Source organism: Pseudophryne corroboree, chromosome 11 (genome assembly GCF_028390025.1).
Source record: "Pseudophryne corroboree isolate aPseCor3 chromosome 11, aPseCor3.hap2, whole genome shotgun sequence".
Classification (NCBI taxonomy): domain Eukaryota; kingdom Metazoa; phylum Chordata; class Amphibia; order Anura; family Myobatrachidae; genus Pseudophryne; species Pseudophryne corroboree.
Window position 1 is genome coordinate 135434828 of NC_086454.1, and position 21204 is coordinate 135456031.

General features: G+C 46.6%; 1 protein-coding gene across 2 annotated transcripts in view; it reads left to right on the top strand.

Annotated features, from left to right (window-relative positions):
- ATG2A (autophagy related 2A) overlaps positions 1-21204 on the top strand; it is a 336387-nt gene that overhangs the window by 281142 nt on the left and 34041 nt on the right. For both annotated transcript variants that reach the window (XM_063944836.1, XM_063944835.1), the window contains exons 32-36: positions 8290-8425; positions 8722-8931; positions 9534-9635; positions 9755-9839; positions 9923-10052. In XM_063944836.1, the coding sequence (XP_063800906.1) occupies positions 8290-8425; positions 8722-8931; positions 9534-9635; positions 9755-9839; positions 9923-10052 (663 nt within the window). The remainder of the gene's footprint in view (positions 1-8289; positions 8426-8721; positions 8932-9533; positions 9636-9754; positions 9840-9922; positions 10053-21204) is intronic.

A 21204-nucleotide genomic window follows, 5' to 3' on the forward strand; every position in this document is an offset into this window, starting at 1 on the left:
CGATCCGTGAGCCGCGATTGGCTCACAGATGGCGCCAATCTTTAAATGCCTCCGCCGCTGCAGCCTCATCAGTGCTGGGATCAGACACTTGATCCCAGCGCTGTCCGCCGCCATCTCCTGCCGGTCCACCAGCGCTCGGGACAGACACACTGCCCCAGCGCTGTCTGCTGCAGAGTCATGTAGGGGACGCAGGTCCCCTGCATGCTGCTGCAATTTAGAAAAAACAACTTCCGGGTCTGTGGAGAAGTGGCGGTACACCATACCGCCCCACTTCGACCACTGTGTGTGTGTGTGTGTGTATATATATATATATATATATTGTGACAAGAACACTGGGATAGTGTTTGAGGGCAGGTATGTTTGTCCCAGGTTCTTGTCTTACATGTAGTTGAAAAATTAAAACTTCTAGGAATATGTTTTGTTTTGTTAGAACCTTTTCAGTTTGTTGGAAAAGCTGGGTAAGGGCCCTGAAAGAGAGATGGGGCAAGTTCCAGACATTGGGCCCAGTTCGGGTCTTTGGCCTCACAGAAGGCTAATCAGGCTTTCAGCTGTGTAAGAGTGTTATAGAGCTGCTGGCCTGATTAGGGTGTGCAGACTGCCTGGGAAGACTGCAGGATCTCTGTGAGAGAAACACGCTCCTGATACAAGTGAGCTATACAGTGTACTGGAGAACTCTGTGTTTTTTTGTTTAGTGATAGTTAGGAACATCTTGTGTTTAGTTAGTGCCGGACAGGCAAGGTATTTTCTTTTGCTGTTTGTTTTATTTTCTGTGTAATAAAACTGGCTGGGGCCAGTTGTACCGGAAACTGGACTTGTGTGGTTCCTCAGCTGCTGCAGGCTGCCATTTATCCCAGGAAACGGCACCTTGTACCCTTGCAGTGTTACAATATATATATATATATAAACAATAGTGGAATGGGCGCCCCAGGAAATTGATCATAGTTTCCTATTGTCTTATCATTCAATATGACCTTTACAGATTTTCTAAGTGAACAGGAAGTTCCAACACATATATTTATTACTTTATAACATTTTTTAAAATGGCAGTATGCAAGTGTATATCTTCGATACATCAGCCCTCTAGTAAGTACAATAAAGGTTTGATTTGACATAGATACACAAATACTTATTTTGTGATATCCTCCTTCCAGTATTGCAGTTTGGAGGTCACATCAGAACAAGATAGAATGCCCGACGCTTTTTGTGTCAAACAGAGACTTCATCAGGGGCGTATCTCAATCAATGAGTAAATGCAGGCTGTAGACCAATGTAATGATCATGAACACTTTTATTTCTGGACATATCTCTCGTTATCAAGCCGGTAAACGTTTGTGCCTGCTCTCTGAAAAAAAAACCCCATATGACACTTGGAAATTCAAACCCACAGGAAAGTTGTAGAATAAATCAACCATCCAATGTGATGTGTGTTGTATCCCAGTGTCATGCAATTTTTGATATACACATTAAAAATGTTGTACAACATTTTTAATGTGTATATCAAAAATTGTGTTAATAAACCAATAATTGGCACTAATTTAGCCTTTGGGCCTTTTGTTTTGGGTGCTTTTCAGGTGAGGGGATTTTTGTTTCAGGAACCTGGGAAAACATTTTTTAAAGAACTCTCCAATTTACAGTCCATACTCATTGGGTCCATTTAGGAAGATTTGAAGAATAAATACTTAATGAATATAGTGCACTTGGGAATTTTGTTCTTCTTCTATGTATTTTTGAGATCTTACAACAGAGATCTCTCCTGAAGGGCTGCTCTTGTTTGTGCGCAAGATAAGGATATTGTTTTTATTGCATATATATGTGCCATTCTTTACGAAATTGTGAATACATTTTTATCAGTATTCATTATTTTGTTTCTATGTTTTACAATACATTTTATGTCATTTGTATTATTGTTGAGATGGTATAATTGTATAGAACAGAAACATTAGCCCCCTCAGATCTGTGATTTGCATTATTTCTCTGAGTCTCTGCTAGCAAGGCGGCTAATCCAGAGATGCTGCTTTTATCTGCTGTGTGTATGTATGTGTGTGTGTGTGTGTGTGTGTGTGTGTATATATATATATATATATATATATATATATATATATATATATCACAGAGGCTCTGCCCTCACTATATCAACTAACAATAATCAACAATGGCATATTCATGTATTGATCATTGCATTTAAGCCTGCAGCCCTCAGCGAAGGACCCCAGTTTACTGCTGTCTATGCTATGTTATGTATATACAGTCACACGTACATGCATAACAAGACGGTGGTAATCCCAAACCCAAGCTTTTGTCCTACAGTATGTCTTTACTAATTGATTTTAAATTGTTCACCAAAATCCTAGTTATAAGGTGATCTCAGTCATCTCAACATTAATCCAGCCTGATTAGTTGTTTATCCCTGTGCTTACAAGCCCTGGATTGCTTATAAATCCTGGATAACACCAGGGGAACTATATATTCTACTCATCTAGTTAACAAATTCCACCATCCCCCCCCCCCCCCCCACTCCCTACACACACGCACCCATTTTAGTTATAAGTCTAAATGTGGAAAAGGCTTTTCACAGTGTATCATGGTCCTTTATTCCCTGCAAGGTAGAATTCATTAAGGGGGAACAGGTGTTGTATGGCTGACCTGCGGTCTCCTGACTGCCGGTCAGCATACCAACGCCGGGATCCCGGCGGGGAGGGGCGAGTGCAGCAAGCCCCTTGCGGGCTCGGTGGCGACCTGCGGTCACCACGGGTTCTATTCCCACTCTATGGGTGTTGTGGACACCCACGAGTGGAAATAGTCCCTGTTGGTCGGCATGCCGATCAATGGGATAGTGAGGGGTCAGGATGCTGGAGGAGGTCATGTGACCGTTGGTCTCCCGACTGCTGGTCACATGAATACCACCCAGGGGGAACACATACAGCACCATTGTCCATAAACAATAGTTGCTGATAATGGGGTTTGCACACATCCCTTTTAATATTACTTATTCCAAATGGCAGGGTTGCTACCTTGCCTCTCTTGATTTTTGGATTGAGGACTGAGCCATTTACATTCTGTTCAAGAGCATGCAGTAGCTGATGTTAATTTACTGTACCTTCAAGAGAATATAAAATAGCTCTATATGCTGACAGTAACTTAAGCTGGGTACACACGTGTGCAATTATAGGGCCGATCAACTGAATATCCGCTGATCAGTCTGAGAATTGCATAGGTGTGAAGGCAGAATAGTGGCTAATTGTAATCTGGTCCGAGTTTGCCAGAGGTGCGGGATTTCGGCTGAGAATGCAGGTCTTTTTAGACCGGCAGTTATTTACAGAGCAAAACCAACCTGGTTTTGCTTTGTAAATGATTGCTGCTTTAAAAAGACCTGCATTCTCGTCCAAAATCCCGCACCTCCGGCAAACTCGGACCCTATTACATTTAGCCACATGTGTGTATGCAGTAGCATTAGCCGTTAAACTACTTCAAACGCTTGTGAAATCAGGAGGTCTGGATTTCATCTGCTGCTTAAAAATTGTCCAACCTCCCGATTCTCTGAAAGAAAGCAGTTACAAATAGCTCATGGTGTACAGGGTGCACTAATCTGATAATCGCTCTGAGAATCGGAGAGTTTATCTTAGCTGCAGATTGATCTGCAAAGTATGTACCCAGCTTAACTGACATTAACAAAGTCCCTATGTCACTTCCAAGCCTGTTCTCTTAGATTCAAGTTTACAATGAGTTGCAAGATCAGTCCAGTTAAATTGGATGTGCTGGACATACAGGAGCCTCCAGTGACAAACAAGCTATGAGATTAATTTTAATGGCGGTCTCTTAGCCCTAAGTTCATATAAGTAGGGGCAGTGCTCAGCGCTTCCAGCTACTCTTTCTTTATAGAGACAATTCAGAAAGTTCTGTCTAAAAGGGATACACTTTTTTCTGGGGCTTACAATTATAATAGATGTCCTGCTCAATTGTACCACCGAGCATGCTAAAGAATTTGTAGTAGATGGTGGACAAGATTATCTAGTCAGATAGACGCCGCATTTCATAATTAAATGCGAGTACACTTGGAGAGATGTGATCTAGCACAGACCGCTTAGCATACATCTCTCCCCCGCTCAGCACACAGCGCGATGTATGCTGAGCGAGGGGGACGGCCGCTCATTTCACCGAGCGGTGAAATGAGCGATGAGCTAGATTGTGCCTGCATGCAGGCCAACCTAGCACTGTGGATAGCAATGCGCGCTATTGCTGTGGGGCATACACACGGAGAGATCCGTGCTTAACTTCTAAGCAGTCTAGTCAGATTGCTTAGAATTAAAGGACGGATCTCTCCGTGTATACCTCCTTTAAAGTTCTACATAATCCGACAACAGAGGGAGAATTAGGGGTGAAAAGTTAAGTAAACATTATGGGCGGGATGTAATGAAGTCTGAGTTCGGAAGCCTTGCAGGATGCAGGCTGAACATGGACTTTGTTTTTAAAGGGGCAATCATAATACAAGGCATGGTTTAGCCTTGTACATGATTGCCCCATTAAAAAAAACATCCAAATTCGTCCGGCATCCCGCACGACCGCTGAACTCTGATTTCATTACATCCCGGTCTGTATGTCTTTTATCTCGTACATTGTGCAGTATCCCCAAAATGTGGGTACTGTAGATATTGAAACTGCATTTGATGGGGGCGGGAATTTATCTTTTTTGTATGCCAGCAAACGCCTTATTTTCTCTACAAACCTTGTTTGTGACCTACACCACTCCTCTAAAGGTCCCCCTAGTGGTACAACCTGTATTTCAATCTGTCTGGTTCCTAGTGCCTTCTTGTCTGGTACTAAAGAAAATATAATATGCTTAAACAAAGTGCTTACGTTGATATTTCTCCCACCTCTTGAAAGTCTTCAATAGAGGTACATGGGGGTATATTCAGTTGAAGTCGAAAGCTGCCGTCTGTCGAAAAGACGTCAGTTTCCGACTTTTTTAGGTCGGAAGGGGTTCCGACCTATTCAATCTAACCCCAAATTATTCATCAAGTCGAGGAATTCGACTTGTCGAAAAGCACGTGGATCGGCGGAATAGCTGCTGTATCGTGCTTGTGACGAAAACTTTTCGACCATCTCAATTCGACTTTAAAAAAAGTTGAATTGAAATGAGGGAGCAGAGATGGTGGAGAGGAGGAGATGGGGGAGAGCAGCATAGCCGGAGGATGTGTCATAGCCGCCGCTCACAGCAGCGTCCGCCCGGCTCCAGCCAGCGAGCATCCTTCCCCGTAACTCCTCGAGCCCTTTATCCTTTCCATGCTGGTTACGAATTATCCATGTATAGATATAATCAGATGGAATTGCTTCACCTAAGTGAATATGACCGGTCTTAGGTTACTTACACTCAGTGACAGTTGCAGAGGTGGGACCGCACCAGCTGTCACCCAAAATGCTGCTAAACATCGCTGGCCAGGCACCATTGGCAGTTGGTGTGGCTCCTCTATTTGAATTTTAGACTGCGCTGCAGCCACAACTCTGGAGCCACCAGTGATCACACCCCAATGTTAAAGTGAGGGCTGGTCATTAACTCAGATACATTTATACATATTAACACCAAACTACTATATAGAGCCCTGCGATTGCCACGGCAAAGATGCAGGCTCTCGGATGGGATGCAGTCAATATACGTTCAGGATACCAACACCGGAATCCTTTCAGCCAATGAAATACAGACGCCCGGAATCCTGACACATGCTGGGTATTCCCACTCGGTTGGTGGGTTCATGCCACCAACTGAGTGGGAATAGAATCTGTGGCGAGCTAAGCAAGCTCGCGTGTGAGTCTGAGTGAGAGCCTGCTGTGAACATTACTCTGCATGTGTGAGATCCTGCTGCGAATTTGAGTTTGCATGAGTGAGAGCCTGCTGTGGAGTTCTGCATGTGTGAGATCCTGCTGCGAGTGTGAGTTTGCATGAGTGAGAGCCTGCTGTGGAGTTCTGCATGTATGAGATCCTGCTGCAATTGTGAGTTTGCATGAGTGAGAGCCTGCTGTGGCGTTCTGCATGTGCGAGATCCTGCTGCGAGTGTGAGTTTACATGAGTGAGAGCCTGCTGTGGAGTTCTGCATGTGTGAGATCCTGCTGCGAGTGTGCTGTGGAGTTCTGCATGTGTGAGATCCTGCTGCGAGTGTGAGTTTGCATGAGTGAGAGCCTGCTGTGGAGTTCTGCATGTGTGAAATCCTGCTGCGAGTGTGAGTTTGCATGAGTGAGAGCCTGCTGTGGAGTTCTGCATGTGTGAGATCCTGCTGCGAGTGTGAGTTTGCATGAGTGAGAGCCTGCTGTGGAGTTCTGCATGTGTGAGATCCTGCTGCGAGTGTGAGTTTGCATGAGTGAGAGCCTGCTGTGGAGATCTGCATGTGTGAGATACTGCTGCGAGTGTGAGTTTGCATGAGTGAGAGCCTGCTGTGAACATTACTCTGTATGTGTGAGATCCTGCTGTGATTATGACTCTGCATGTGTGAGAGCCTGCTATGTGGTGAGAGTAATATTTCCAGAACCGGCTGAAGGAGGCGAAGCAGGTCCAGTGGAGGAAGGTGCCTTAACTGAATGCGCCAATTAAATTGCTGTGGAGGGTGTGGACACACAAACTATGAGGCACTCACACCCAACAGCTTGATGTGGCCAAGCTCCCTGTGGTGCCTCTTTGTTTTCGTTCATCCCCCACACAAAACCTAGCTATGCCACTGATCTTGGTGGAGGATTATTATATAATACCCCTTTCACACATAAACTGAAATTACCGGGTGAAGCAGTTCTACCCCGTTATTTCATGAAAAACATGGGTCCATTTTCTGTGTTAAAGGGTCAACCTGGGGTTGAAATTCCCAAGACTTCGACCCTGGAATTTACCAGGGTCGGAGACACGGGAATTTTGACCTGGGTTGACCCTTTCACATAGATCAAATACCCGTGTTGATCTGCAGATTACTGAGTCGAAATTCTCGACCCAGTAATTTGCTTGTCTGTGTGAAAGGTCCCGGCAAAACAAATAATAGGTTATAACTTTGGTTGCTAGAATTTAAATTGGGATAAGGGTATTTTCCTATGTAGCACCCACACGTAGTATCATGGTGCTTATAATATACTTTTGGGGATAATACATATGTAACTGCTTTGGATAACTTATGCTCTTTGCCATTGTTTACTTTACAAATAAGATTGGTTTAGCAAGCAATAATTGCTTATACATGTTTATGTGAGGTCCTGTATCTGTCAGTTGTGATAAATTGTTTCAAAAATTGCTATATACTTCATGTTTTTGCTTTAATTCGTTGGGTGACCATTTGTTAAATGAAGTCATTCAGATGTAGTTGTGCTTATTTCCCACATTAATAGGAGTTTACGTTGAATATAGGTGTGTTTCAGATATAGGATACTATATCATGTTCTTTCAGTTTCTTATTGGCCAGCTATGACAAATTATTTTACTGTATGTACCTATGTTCATTTACATTTTCATGGTCATTTACTATTGGTTTAATTAGGTCATGTGACCGTAAAAAATGTGATGGTGGAGGAGGGTGACAGACTTCTCCTCCTTTGACTGCTGACGACTTTTTTTTTTCCTTTTTCTTTTTTTTAAAGCTATATAACTAATTCTGTTCATAGCCTACTTTTGGGTCCTCAGCAGGGGAGGTTCAAGTAGCAAGTACAGGTGATGCGATTCACATCATCATGCCCCCTCCCCACTGCTACACAATGCCAAGATGTGCAGATGGGGTTGGGTCCATGATGATACTCTCCAAAAATTCCAAGAAAGTAGGCAAGTATAGTTTTATTTGTTTTCTTTATGGGACCGAAATGTCAATGTTATTTATGGCTTCCAGATTTACTTTTTTGGAACCCCTTACTGCAGGAGTGTGAACCTTTTCTTTGTTGTTTTACCCAGTAATGCAAATCCTGATGCAGCTTTTAGCCTAGAAGTGCCCTATGATACAGAGTTAAACTCAGAAGATGCAGGTCCCCTCAAAAATGGTTGGCATTATAGACCATATGGGCTTAGAAATAGATGTCCTGTGAACAAATACATTGGTATCATGTGTTAAAATATGGAAACCTGATCATTTTTAATAGAACATTTTACCACATTTTTATGTTTTTCTTGTAATGAGATCTGTATCTAAGTGTCAGGATAATGGTAATCTAAAAAAATGTAACGTGCAATAATAACACCAAAAGCCTTTGATTCCCAGATACAATCACATAGCACTGCAGGAACCTGCATTAAAATGAATTGCTGGTAATTTTATTCTTTACTGTGTTCTGCAGGTCAAGAGCAAGTATGGCAAGTTCCCGTGGTTCTCCATCCCGATCCTCTGTCACCAACCGTCCTCAGAACACATGGAGAACACAAGGAGGGAATTGCAGGATTCATGACATATTAATGGAAATCCAGCTGACCAAAGTTAGCATTTGCTTATTACCTTTTCTTATGTTTGCAACTATTCCTTATATCACCCCCTATAAAGTTCTTAAAAGGCTTTATCAATAATTTTCTCTATTGTGTAACCCTACTGCGGTGAAGGCCCTTAATGCAAACTGATAATTTTTTCTGTAGCTGCATTTTTTAATAGGAGAGATTCCTTTTATATATTTTGGGAGATTTCTTTCCCGAAGGCATGATTGCACCAAAATGTTTTACAGTCCAGATTTCTAATTCTACTATGTATCACTGTCTAATGGTAAAATATCATTTTATAGGTGAGCTTCCAGCATGAGTCATACCCAGCACCTTCCGAGGCTGGGACAGAGAAGCTCCAAGTTGGAGAGGTGGAAGAAGTCCTCATTGCACGTCAAGTGTTTATAGTTCAAGAGTTGGAGATCAGGGACCGTCTGGCGTCATCCCATATCAACAAGTTTTTGTACTTGTACACCAGTGAAAAGATGCCTCGGAGGGCTCACTCAAACATGGTAAGATGGGGAGGAAATAACTGGGTGATGAGGAGAGCTTGGAGGTAGAACATGTTGTTAGGGGAGTTGGTAGAAGGAAGAATGATAATAACAGTGGGAATCACACCATGTAAATAGGATGACCAGTGCCAAATCTTTCCTACGTTGGACAACCATGAGTAAGCAATACTGGGTAGCATCATCGAGTTGGGATTGCTTGCAATTAGGACATTAAATTGTCTGCAGTAATTTTAATTTACTGTTTCAGTAATCGAGACCTTAATTCCTAGTTAAAGCGACAAAATATATATATTTAATACCCAAATACTGTATATACACATATATACAGTGCCTGTGCCGGCCGCAGGAGGATTTGGTGCCGGCTGCCAGCTGGCGCTTCGGCAGGTATCCATACAGGGTCTGACAGTGGAACAGTGCCGCCATCAATTCAAATCTGGCGCTGTCTGCAAGCTAGTTGGAGCTCACAGACCGGCAGCCAATCAGGAGCCAATCTGATATACTTATATCTTGAATTAAATAATGACAGAAAATGACCTTACATTACGTTTAGATTCGCATTGCTTGTTTTTACCTAACATTAATTATTTCACTCTTGCCCTTAGCTCACTATTAAAGCCCTCCATGTACGTCCTGAAGCTGGGTTGGGGGGACCCGAATGCTGCCTACGAATGTCCTTAATGCCACTTCGCCTAAACATTGACCAGGTGAGTCTCATGTCCTCCTGTATGTTCACAATCTATGCTGCCATATTTTCCCGAGCCATTCGTATTTAGTGACCAGCCTGCATGTTGTTTCTCATTCCTTTGCTCTCGTTCATATCCAGGATGCCCTATTCTTCCTCAAAGATTTTTTCACCAGTTTGGCTTCTGGTATTCAACCTGTGGTTCCCATGGAGCTAGGTTCAGATGGTAGGTATTTTAGGTGCTAATATTGACTGCATATAAACCACAAGTTGTATTTTTTCCTTATTAAGATGTATTTTCATACCTAGCTTCTCACTTGGAAAACATACGCAAGACAAGTGCCTCTGAGTGTGAATCAGGACTGGAAGCCTCATTAGATTCCAATGAGGAGGACACCTCCTCTCTCAGCTCAGCATCTGATCAGCCAATTTATTTCAGGTACAGAGGGATTTTGAGGAATTTGTGGTGAATAGAGTAGAGAAAGATATTTTGTTCTAGAATTTGTGGAAAGAGTAACAAGTCATTGCACTGAAGAAGGCATGGACAGGACATTGCTTGGGGTAGTGCACTTCAGTTTGTTATAAATGAAAAAGTATGGAATGTTCATAGAGGAAGAAAGTGTAATAATGTTTCTATAGGGCAGCGTTTTTCAACCGCTGTGCCGCGGCACACTAGTGTGCCGCCAGCGGTTGTCAGGTGTGCCGCAGCCTGCCGCTCACGCAGCTCACCGGCCACCAGAGATGCCCTGCACAGTGCTCCGCCGCCCGCCGACAGTGCTCCACCGTCGGCCGCCAGTGATACATGGATCCTTCTCCTGCCGTCGTGCACGGGCAGCACAGTCAGCTCTCCTGCTGCCCAGTCCGTGACCTATGGTGGCGTGCTGAAAGGTCACTTATGCTACGTCTCATTCCCGCCCGCGCTTGGTGCTGGTGTATGCTGCAGCGAGCGGACTGCCCTGCACTGCCGTGCTCATCATAATCCTACTACAGCTCAGATATACAGGACTTTGGGCTGACATTACAGTGTGGTCTGTGAGTACTATACTATTACAGGGGAGGAGGGGGCAGTGTGTGCCATTACTGTGGGGGCTGTGAGGGGCAGCGTGTGTGCCATTACTGTGTGTGTGTGGCGGGGGGCAGTGTGGATTTATTGTGGGGGCCAGTGTGTTTGATAAATGTTGAGGCCAATGTATTTGATATCTGTGGGGACATATGTTGTTTTTACCCCCCAAGGGTAACTGATAGCGTGCCTTGAGAATTTTAAAGTCTTGTTAGGCGTGCCGCGAGTCGAGAAAGGTTGAAAATCACTGCTATAGGGTAATGCATAAGAAGGAGATCATAGTATAAGATTTAATGTTTAACGATGTGCTGTTGAGGATGAGAAACATTTACATTTTGTTTAAAGGGTTTTTCTCTGACGTCCTAGTGGATGCTGGGGACTCCGTCAGGACCATGGGGATTAGCGGCTCCGCAGGAGACAGGGCACAAAAATAAAGCTTTAGGATCAGGTGGTGTGCACTGGCTCCTCCCCCTATGACCCTCCTCCAAGCCTCAGTTAGGTTTTTGTGCCCGTCCGAGCAGGGTGCAATCTAGGTGGCTCTCCTAAAGAGCTGCTTAGAAAAAGTTTTTAGGTTTTTTATTTTACAGTGAGTCCTGCTGGCAACAGGCTCACTGCAACGAGGGACTTAGGGGAGAAGAAGTGAACTCACCTGCGTGCAGGATGGATTGGCTTCTTAGGCTACTGGACACCATTAGCTCCAGAGGGATCGAACACAGGCCCAGCCATGGAGTCCGGTCCCGGAGCCGCGCCGCCGACCCCCTTGCAGATGCCGAAAAGTGAAGAGGTCCAGAAACCGGCGGCAGAAGACTTTTCAGTCTTCATGAGGTAGCGCACAGCACTGCAGCTGTGCGCCATTGTTGTCACACACTTCACACCAGCGGTCACGGAGGGTGCAGGGCGCTGCGGGGGGCGCCCTGGGCAGCAATGAGAATACCTTGTTCTGGCTAAAAAATACATCACATATAGCCCCTGGGGCTATATGGATGTATTTAACCCCTGCCAGGTCTCACAAACATCGGAGAAGAGCCCGCCGAAATAGGGGGCGGGGCCTATCTCCTCAGCACACAGCGCCATTTTCCTGCTCAGCTCCGCTGCGAGGAAGGCTCCCAGGACTCTCCCCTGCACTGCACTACAGAAACAGGGTAAAACAGAGAGGGGGGGGCACTTTTTTGGCGTTTTTTGATATATTAAGCTGCTATAAGGGAGACAACACTTCTATAGGGTTGTTCCTATATATTTATAGCGCTTGGGTGTGTGCTGGTAAACTCTCCCTCTGTCTCCCCAAAGGGCTAGTGGGGTCCTGTCTTCGATAAGAGCATTCCCTGTGTGTCTGCTGTGTGTCGGTACGTGTGTGTCGACATGTATGAGGACGATGTTGGTGTGGAGGCGGAGCAATTGCCGGTAATGGTGATGTCACCCCCTAGGGAGTCGACACCGGAATGGATGGCTTTGTTTATGGAATTACGTGATAATGTCAGCACATTACAAAAATCAGTTGACGACATGAGACGGCCGGCAAACCAGTTAGTACCTGTACAGGCGTCTCAGACACCGTCAGGGGCTGTAAAACGCCCTTTACCTCAGTCGGTCGACACAGACCCAGACACGGACACCGAATCTAGTGTCGACGGTGAAGAAACAAACGTATTTTCCAGTAGGGCCACACGTTATATGATCACGGCAATGAAGGAGGCTTTGCATATCTCTGATACTGCATGTACCACAAAAAGGGGTATTATGTGGGGTCTGAAAAAACTACCTGTAGTTTTTCCTGAATCAGACGAATTGAATGAAGTGTGTGATGAAGCGTGGGTTAACCCCGATAGAAAACTGCTAATTTCAAAGAAGTTATTGGCATTATATCCTTTCCCGCCAGAGGTTAGGGCGCGCTGGGAAACACCCCCTAGGGTGGATAAGGCGCTCACACGCTTATCAAAACAAGTGGCGTTACCGTCTCCTGAAACGGCCGCCCTCAAGGATCCAGCGGATAGGAGGCTGGAAACTACCCTGAAAAGTATATACACTCATACTGGTGTTATACTGCGACCAGCCATCGCCTCTGCATGGATGTGCAGTGCTGGGGTGGTTTGGTCGGATTCCCTGACTGAAAATATTGATACCCTAGATAGGGACAGTATTTTATTGACTTTAGAGCAATTAAAGGATGCTTTTCTTTATATGCGAGATGCTCAGAGGGATATTTGCACTCTGGCATCGAGAGTAAGTGCGATGTCCATATCTGCCAGAAGAAGTTTATGGACGCGACAATGGTCAGGTGATGCGGATTCCAAACGGCATATGGAAGTATTGCCGTATAAGGGGGAGGAATTATTTGGGGTCGGTCTATCGGATTTGGTGGCCACGGCAACAGCCGGGAAATCCACCTTTTTACCTCAGGTCCCCTCCCAACAGAAAAAGACACCGTCTTTTCAGCCGCAGTCCTTTCGTTCCTATAGGAACAAGCGGGCGAAAGGACAGTCATATTTGCCCCGAGGCAAAGGAAAGGGTAAGAGAGTGCACCAAGCAGCTTCTTCCCAGGAGCAGAAGCCCCCCCCCCCCGGCTTCTGCAAAGCCCTCAGCATGACGTTGGGGCTTTACAAGCGGACTCAGGGGCGGTGGGGGGTCGACTCAAGAATTTCAGCGCACAGTGGGCTCACTCACAGGTGGACCCCTGGATCCTGCAGATAGTATCTCAGGGTTACAGGTTGGAATTCGAGAAGTCTCCCCCTCGCCGGTTCCTAAAGTCTGCTCTGCCAACGTCTCCCTCAGACAGGGCGACGGTATTGGAAGCCATTCACAAGCTGTATTCTCAGCAGGTGATAGTCAAGGTACCCCTCCTACAACAGGGAAAGGGGTATTATTCCACACTATTTGTGGTACCGAAGCCGGACGGCTCGGTAAGACCTATTCTAAATCTGAAATCTTTGAACCTGTACATACAAAAATTCAAGTTCAAGATGGAGTCACTCAGAGCAGTGATAGCGAATCTGGAAGAAGGGGACTTTATGGTGTCCCTGGACATCAAGGATGCTTACCTGCATGTCCCAATTTGCCCTTCACATCAAGGGTACCTCAGGTTCGTGGTGCAAAACTGTCATTATCAGTTTCAGACGCTGCCGTTTGGATTGTCCACGGCACCTCGGGTCTTTACCAAGGTAATGGCCGAAATGATGTTTCTTCTGCGAAGAAAAGGCGTATTAATTATTCCTTACTTGGACGATCTCCTGATAAGGGCAAGGTCCAGAGAACAGCTGGGGGACGTAGTAGCACTAACCCAAGTAGTGCTGCAACAGCACGGGTGGATTCTGAATTTTCCAAAATCTCAATTGACCCCGACGACACGTCTGCTGTTCCTGGGAATGATTCTGGACACGGTTCAGAAAAAGGTGTTTCTTCCGGAGGAGAAAGCCAGGGAGTTATCCGAACTTGTCAGGAACCTCCTAAAACCAGGGAAAGTGTCTGTGCATCAATGCACAAGAGTCCTGGGAAAGATGGTGGCTTCTTACGAAGCGATTCCATTCGGCAGATTCCACGCACGAACTTTTCAGTGGGATCTGCTGGACAAATGGTCCGGATCGCATCTGCAGATGCATCAGCGGATAACCTTATCGCCACGGACAAGGGTGTCTCTTCTGTGGTGGTTGCAGAGTGCTCATCTGTTAGAGGGCCGCAGATTCGGCATACAGGACTGGGTCCTGGTGACCACGGATGCCAGTCTGAGAGGCTGGGGAGCGGTCACACAGGGAAGAAACTTCCAGGGAGTATGGTCAAGCCTGGAGATGTCTCTTCACATAAATATACTGGAGCTAAGAGTGATTTACAATGCTCTAAGCCTGGCAAAACCCCTGCTTCAGGGTCAGCCGGTGTTGATCCAGTCGGACAACATCACGGCAGTCGCCCACGTAAACAGACAGGGCGGCACAAGAAGCAGGAGAGCAATGGCAGAAGCTGCAAGGATTCTTCGCTGGGCGGAAGATCATGTGATAGCACTGTCAGCAGTGTTCATTCCGGGAGTGGACAACTGGGAAGCAGACTTCCTCAGCAGACACGATCTACACCCGGGAGAGTGGGGACTTCATCCAGAAGTCTTCCACATGATTGTGAACCGTTGGGAAAAACCAAAGGTGGATATGATGGCGTCTCGCCTCAACAAAAAACTGGACAGGTATTGCGCCAGGTCAAGAGACCCTCAGGCAATAGCTGTGGACGCTCTGGTAACACCGTGGGTGTTCCAGTCAGTGTATGTGTTTCCTCCTCTGCCTCTCATACCAAAAGTACTGAGAATTATACGGCAAAGGGGAGTAAGAACGATACTCGTGGCTCCGGATTGGCCAAGAAGAACTTGGTACCCGGAACTTCAGGAGATGCTCACGGAAGATCCGTGGCCTCCACCTCTAAGACGGGACCTGCTTCAGCAGGGACCGTGTCTATTCCAAGACTTACCGCGGCTGCGTTTGACGGCATGGCGGTTGAACGCCGAATTCTAAGGGAAAAAGGCATTCCGGAAGAGGTCATTCCTACACTGGTAAAAGCCAGGAAGGAGGTGACTGCACAACATTATCACCGCATTTGGAGAAAATATGTTGCGTGGTGTGAGGCCAGGAAGGCCCCCACGAAGGAATTTCAATTGGGTCGATTCCTACATTTCCTGCAAACAGGATTGTCTATGGGCCTCAAATTGGGGTCCATTAAGGTTCAAATTTCGGCCCTGTCGATTTTCTTCCAGAAAGAATTGGCTTCAGTTCCTGAAGTCCAGACTTTTGTAAAAGGAGTACTACATATACAGCCCCCGGTTGTGCCCCCAGTGGCTCCGTGGGACCTTAATGTAGTTTTGGATTTTCTCAAATCCCATTGGTTTGAGCCACTCAAATCGGTGGATTTGAAATATCTTACATGGAAAGTAACCATGCTACTGGCCCTGGCTTCAGCCAGGAGAGTGTCAGAATTGGCGGCTTTATCGTATAAAAGCCCATATCTGATTTTCCATTCGGACAGGGCAGAACTGCGGACGCGTCCTCAGTTTCTGCCTAAGGTAGTGTCAGCGTTTCACCTGAACCAGCCTATTGTGGTGCCTGCGGCTACTAGCGATTTGGAGGATTCCAAGTTGCTGGACGTTGTCAGGGCATTGAAAATATATATTTCAAGGACGGCTGGAGTCAGAAAATCTGACTCGCTGTTTATACTGTATGCACCCAACAAGCTGGGTGCTCCTGCTTCTAAGCAGACGATTGCTCGTTGGATTTGTAGCACAATTCAACTTGCACATTCTGTGGCAGGCCTGCCACAGCCTAAAATCTGTCAAGGCCCATTCCACAAGGAAGGTGGGCTCATCCTGGGCGGCTGCCCGAGGGGTCTCGGCATTACAACTCTGCCGAGCAGCTACGTGGTCGGGGGAGAACACGTTTGTAAAATTCTACAAATTTGATACCCTGGCTAAAGAGGACCTGGAGTTCTCTCATTCGGTGCTGCAGAGTCATCCGCACTCTCCCGCCCGTTTGGGAGCTTTGGTATAATCCCCATGGTCCTGACGGAGTCCCCAGCATCCACTAGGACGTCAGAGAAAATAAGATTTTACTTACCGATAAATCTATTTCTCGTAGTCCGTAGTGGATGCTGGGCGCCCATCCCAAGTGCGGATTGTCTGCAATACTTGTACATAGTTATTGTTACAAAAAAATCGGGTTGTTATTGTTGTGAGCCGTCTGTTCAGAGGCTCCTACGTTTGTCATACTGTTAACTGGGTTCAGATCACAAGTTGTACGGTGTGATTGGTGTGGCTGGTATGAGTCTTACCCGGGATTCAAAATCCTTCCTTATTGTGTACGCTCGTCCGGGCACAGTATCCTAACTGAGGCTTGGAGGAGGGTCATAGTGGGAGGAGCCAGTGCACACCACCTGATCCTAAAGCTTTATTTTTGTGCCCTGTCTCCTGCGGAGCCGCTATTCCCCATGGTCCTGACGGAGTCCCCAGCATCCACTACGGACTACGAGAAATAGATTTATCGGTAAGTAAAATCTTATTTTTCCTAATAGGAGGTGTTATACAGGGGAGTTATAGCCGAAAGAAGAGTAGGGAATATTTGTCATAAAACAGAATAGTAAGGAACACGGTGGGAGATTTGTCAAATCTTGGAGAGAGATAAAGTGGAGAGGGATAAAGTACCAACCAATCAGTTCCTGTTATTTTACAGGCTGTGCTAGAAAAGATTTTTATCTCTATCCAAGATTTGATAAATCTCCACCAAGGTTTGTTGTTGGGAATGAGGATTCTGGCACCTGGTGGGTAAGTAAACTAACCTTCTCCCCCTATCTCCCTAACCCCAACCATCCCTACCTGAGGCCTAAAACTAACTGTCCCGTAATCCCCCCCCCCCCCCCCCCCCCCCCAGCGGCCTAACACTAACCATTCTCCCTTAGTGCCTAACCCTGATTGTCCCTCCCTGCAGCATAACTGTGCTGTTCCCCCTGCAGCCTGACCGTCATCCCATAGTGCCTGACCCTAACCTTCCTATCTCTTACGTTCTAGAGGATGCTGGGGTCCACATTAGTACCATGGGGTATAGACGGGTTTAATAGAGTTTAATAGTCTGGGCTGGCTCCTCCCTCTATGCCCCTCCTACCAGACTCAGTTTAGAAAATGTGCCCGGTGGAGCCGGTCACAGCTAGGGGAGCTCCTAGGAGTTTTTCTAGTTTTATTGTTTTTTCTAAGAGTTAAGTACAGGGAGGCTGCTGGCAACAGCCTCCCTGATTCGTGGGACTTAGGGGGGGGGGGGGGGGGGGGGGGAGTAGGAACCAAATCTAGAAGTTAATGATTCTCTATCTCCGCTGACAGGACACTGAGCTACTGAGGGTGCTGATCACAAGCCCACGAGGCGGCGCTCACTCCCGCAGCACGGACGCTGACAGAGCCAGAAGATAGAGTGGTGAGTATGACGCCGGCGCCCCGGTAAGCGGGAATGGCGGCACAAGGGTAGGAGCGCAGCTCTGACAGGCTGTGCTCTGGAGGGCTCAGCGGTACTTTGCGGCGCTGTGAGGGGCGCCCTGGGCCAGCACAAATACCCTACACTGGTCACAGATGCTAACATGGGCTAATCCCACTGTTAGCAGCCAAATCACCTCAGGCCAGTATAATCCTTGAAAGCGGGAAGACACGCCCCAGAGCGGATCCAGCACTCACCAGCGCCATTCTCTCCCTGCAGATCACACTGAAGAGACTCTGACAGGGAGCGCTGCCCTCCACATAACCCCAGCATACCTCTGCGGTACCAGGGTGTTATAGACGGGGGGGAAGAGTGTAGAAATAGCTGTTTAATCTATTAAGGTTATTCAGTCAGCGCCGGCTGTTTACTGTATAAACTGCCTACTGGGGCGCTGTGTGGCTGGCTCCATATACTCTGTGTCTCTCTGAAGGTACTCTGGGGGTAACTGTGTCTGCATTTTCGTGTGTGTGTGTGTGTGTGTGTGTGTGTGTGTGTGTGTGTGTGTGTGTGTGTGTGTGTGTGTGTTTGTAAGCTCACATAAACATATCTAGGAACTCTGTATCTTGTGCTGCAGAGTGTGTATCTTCTCCTGAAGAGTCTATTCCATGTACTCAGGACTGTTATATACTCTCTCAGCCTTCTGAATCCGAACCCCCATGGGTGGATTCTATTAGGGGAATGATGTCCCAGATTTCATCTCGGATAGCTCAAAATGAGACTGAAACACAGGTTTTGAGAAAGTCTGTTGACGTTTTGTCGTATTCAGCCCCCACTACCTCTTCAAAGACCCCAATTGTTTATCCTAAGAAGCGTGCTCTTGCCCAGATAATGCAAGCTGACACGGATACCGACTCTGATACAGGGGACGGTGATGGGGATATGCAGGGGGGGATGCATCCCTTTCTAAGGGGGTACAACTCATGATTGAGGCTATCAGGGACATTTTACACATTACTGATAAGGTACCTCTCGAAAAGGAAGCAAGTACCTGAGCAAGTAGAGGAGGCTTATTTTACTGACAATAAGAAATCATCCCTTACATTCCCTGCGTCTAAGAAATTAAACGCATTGTTTGAAAAATCCTAGGAAAACCCAGAGAAAAAAATAGCTTTTCCTTTCCCTAAGGAGGACAGGAAAAAGTGGGAAATCCCGCCTGTAGTAGACGTTTTTGTGTCTACGTTGTCTAAAAAAGTGGTTTTACCTGTCCCTGGGTCCACCGCTTTAAAAGAGCTGGCTGACCGTAAGATTGAGACTACACTCAAATCCTTATACACAGCTACTGGCGTAGCGTTAAAACCCACTATTGCTTGTGCGTGGATTTCTAAAGCCATAGTAAAGTGGTCAGGCACATTACTAGAGGAATTAGATTCTATGGATTGAAGTGACATTGAATTGTTTTTACGTCACCTCCAGGACTCTGCAGGTTTCATGGTGGAGGCCATGAAGGACCTTGCCCATATAAATGCTAGGGCCTCTTCCATGGCTGTCTCGGCACGCAGGGGACTCTGGCTGCGCCAATGGTCTGCGGATGCGGAATCCAAGAAGAATGTGGAGAACCTACCCTTCACAGGTCAGGCTGTTTGGGGAAGCTTTAGATGCGTGGATCTCCACGGCAACTGCGGGTAAGTCAACATTTCTTCCCTCAGTAACACTGCAGACTAGGAAAGCCTATCCTACGTCTACAATGCAGTCCTTTTGGACCGCAAAAGTTAAAAAGTCCAAACCCCCTTCTACTTTCTTTAGAGGAGGTCGGGGGAAATCCAGAAAGCCTGCACCAACAGGTTTACAGGAACAGAAAACCTGGTTCTGCATTCTCAAAATCCTCGGCATGACGGTGGAACTCCCAGTCTGGAGATCGGGCAGGTGGGAGCATGATTCAGAAATTTCAGTCATGTCTGGGCATCATCAGGCCTAGACCCCTGGGTACAAGATATTGTTACCCAGGGGTACAGACTGGAGTTTCAAAAACTCCCACCTCACAGATTCTTCAAATCAGGCTTACCAGCTTTGCTCACAGAAAGTGCTATCCTACAGGAAGCCATTCAAAAATGTTAAGGTCAAATGTCATTGTTCCAGTTCCACCTCACCTAACGAACAAGGGTTATTACTCAAACCTGTTTGTGGTACCGAAACCGGATGGTTCGGTCAGGCCAATATTGAACCTAAAGTCATTGAACCCTTATTTGAGGGAATTCAAATTCAAAATGGAGTCTCTGAGAGCGGTGATTTCAAGTCTGGAGGAGGGGGAATTCCTGGTATCACAAGATATCAAGGATGCGTACCTTCACATTCCGATCTGGCCGCCTCACCAGGATTATCTAAGATTTGCGCTGCTGGACTGTCACTGTCAGTTCCAGGCACTGCCGTTTGGACTCTCCACGGCACCGAGGGTGTTCACCAAGGTCATGACTGAGATGATGCTTCTCCTCCGCAAGCAGGGTGTGAACATAATACCTTATCTGGACGATCTGCTGATAAAAGCGTCTTCCAGTGAGATGCTGTTGCAGAGCATTGCTCTCTCAACTCAACTACTCCAGGATCATGGATGGATCCTGAATCTTCCAAAGTCGCATCTGGAGCAGACAAGGAGACTGTCCTTCCTGGGGATGATCCACGACACGGAAGTACAGAGGGTGTTTCTGCCGGCGGAGAAAGCGTTGGTGATACAAACAATGGTCCGGGATGTTCTGAAGCCAGCCTGGATATCGGTTCATCAGTGCATTCGCCTTCTGGGGAAGATGGTTGCCTCCTACGAGTCGCTACAGTATGGAAGATTTCATGCATGGTCTTTCCAACTGGATCTCCTGGACAAATGATCGGGATCTCATCTTCACATGCACCAGAGGATACGTCTGTCAACGAAAGCCAGAATCTCGCTCCTCTGGTGGCTACAATCTTCTCACCTACTAGAGGGCCACAGGTTCGGGATTCAGAATTGGATCCTCCTAACCACGGATGCAAGTCTCAGAGGTTGGGGAGCAGTCACCCAAGGGGAAAACTTCCAAGGAAGATGGTCAAGTCTGGAATCCATCCTTCCAGTAAACATTCTGGAACTAAGGGCCATTTACAACGGTCTTCTACAAGCGGCACATCTTCTGAAAGATCGGGCCATTCGGGTTCAGTCGGACAATGTAACGACAGTGGCCTACATAAACCGACAAGGCGGAACGAAGAGCAGAGCAGCAAGGTCAGAGGTAACAAGAATCATCCTATGGGCGGAAAAGCACGCAGTGGCGCTGTCAGCAATCTTCATTCCAGGAGTGGACAACTGGGAAGCGGACTTCCTCAGCAGACACAATGAGGTGTTTGCAGAGGTGACAAATCTTTGGGGCGTACCTCAAATTGACATGATGGCCTTCCACCTCAACAAGAAGCTTCGGCGGTACTGTTCCAGGTCGATGGACCCACAGGCAGTGGCAGTGGATGCCCTGGTAACTCCGTGGGTGTTCATGTCAGTGTATGTGTTCTCTCCACTTCCACTTATCCCAAGGATTCTCAAACTAATAAAAAGAACAAGAGTTCAGGCGATCTTCATTGCTCCGGACTGGCCA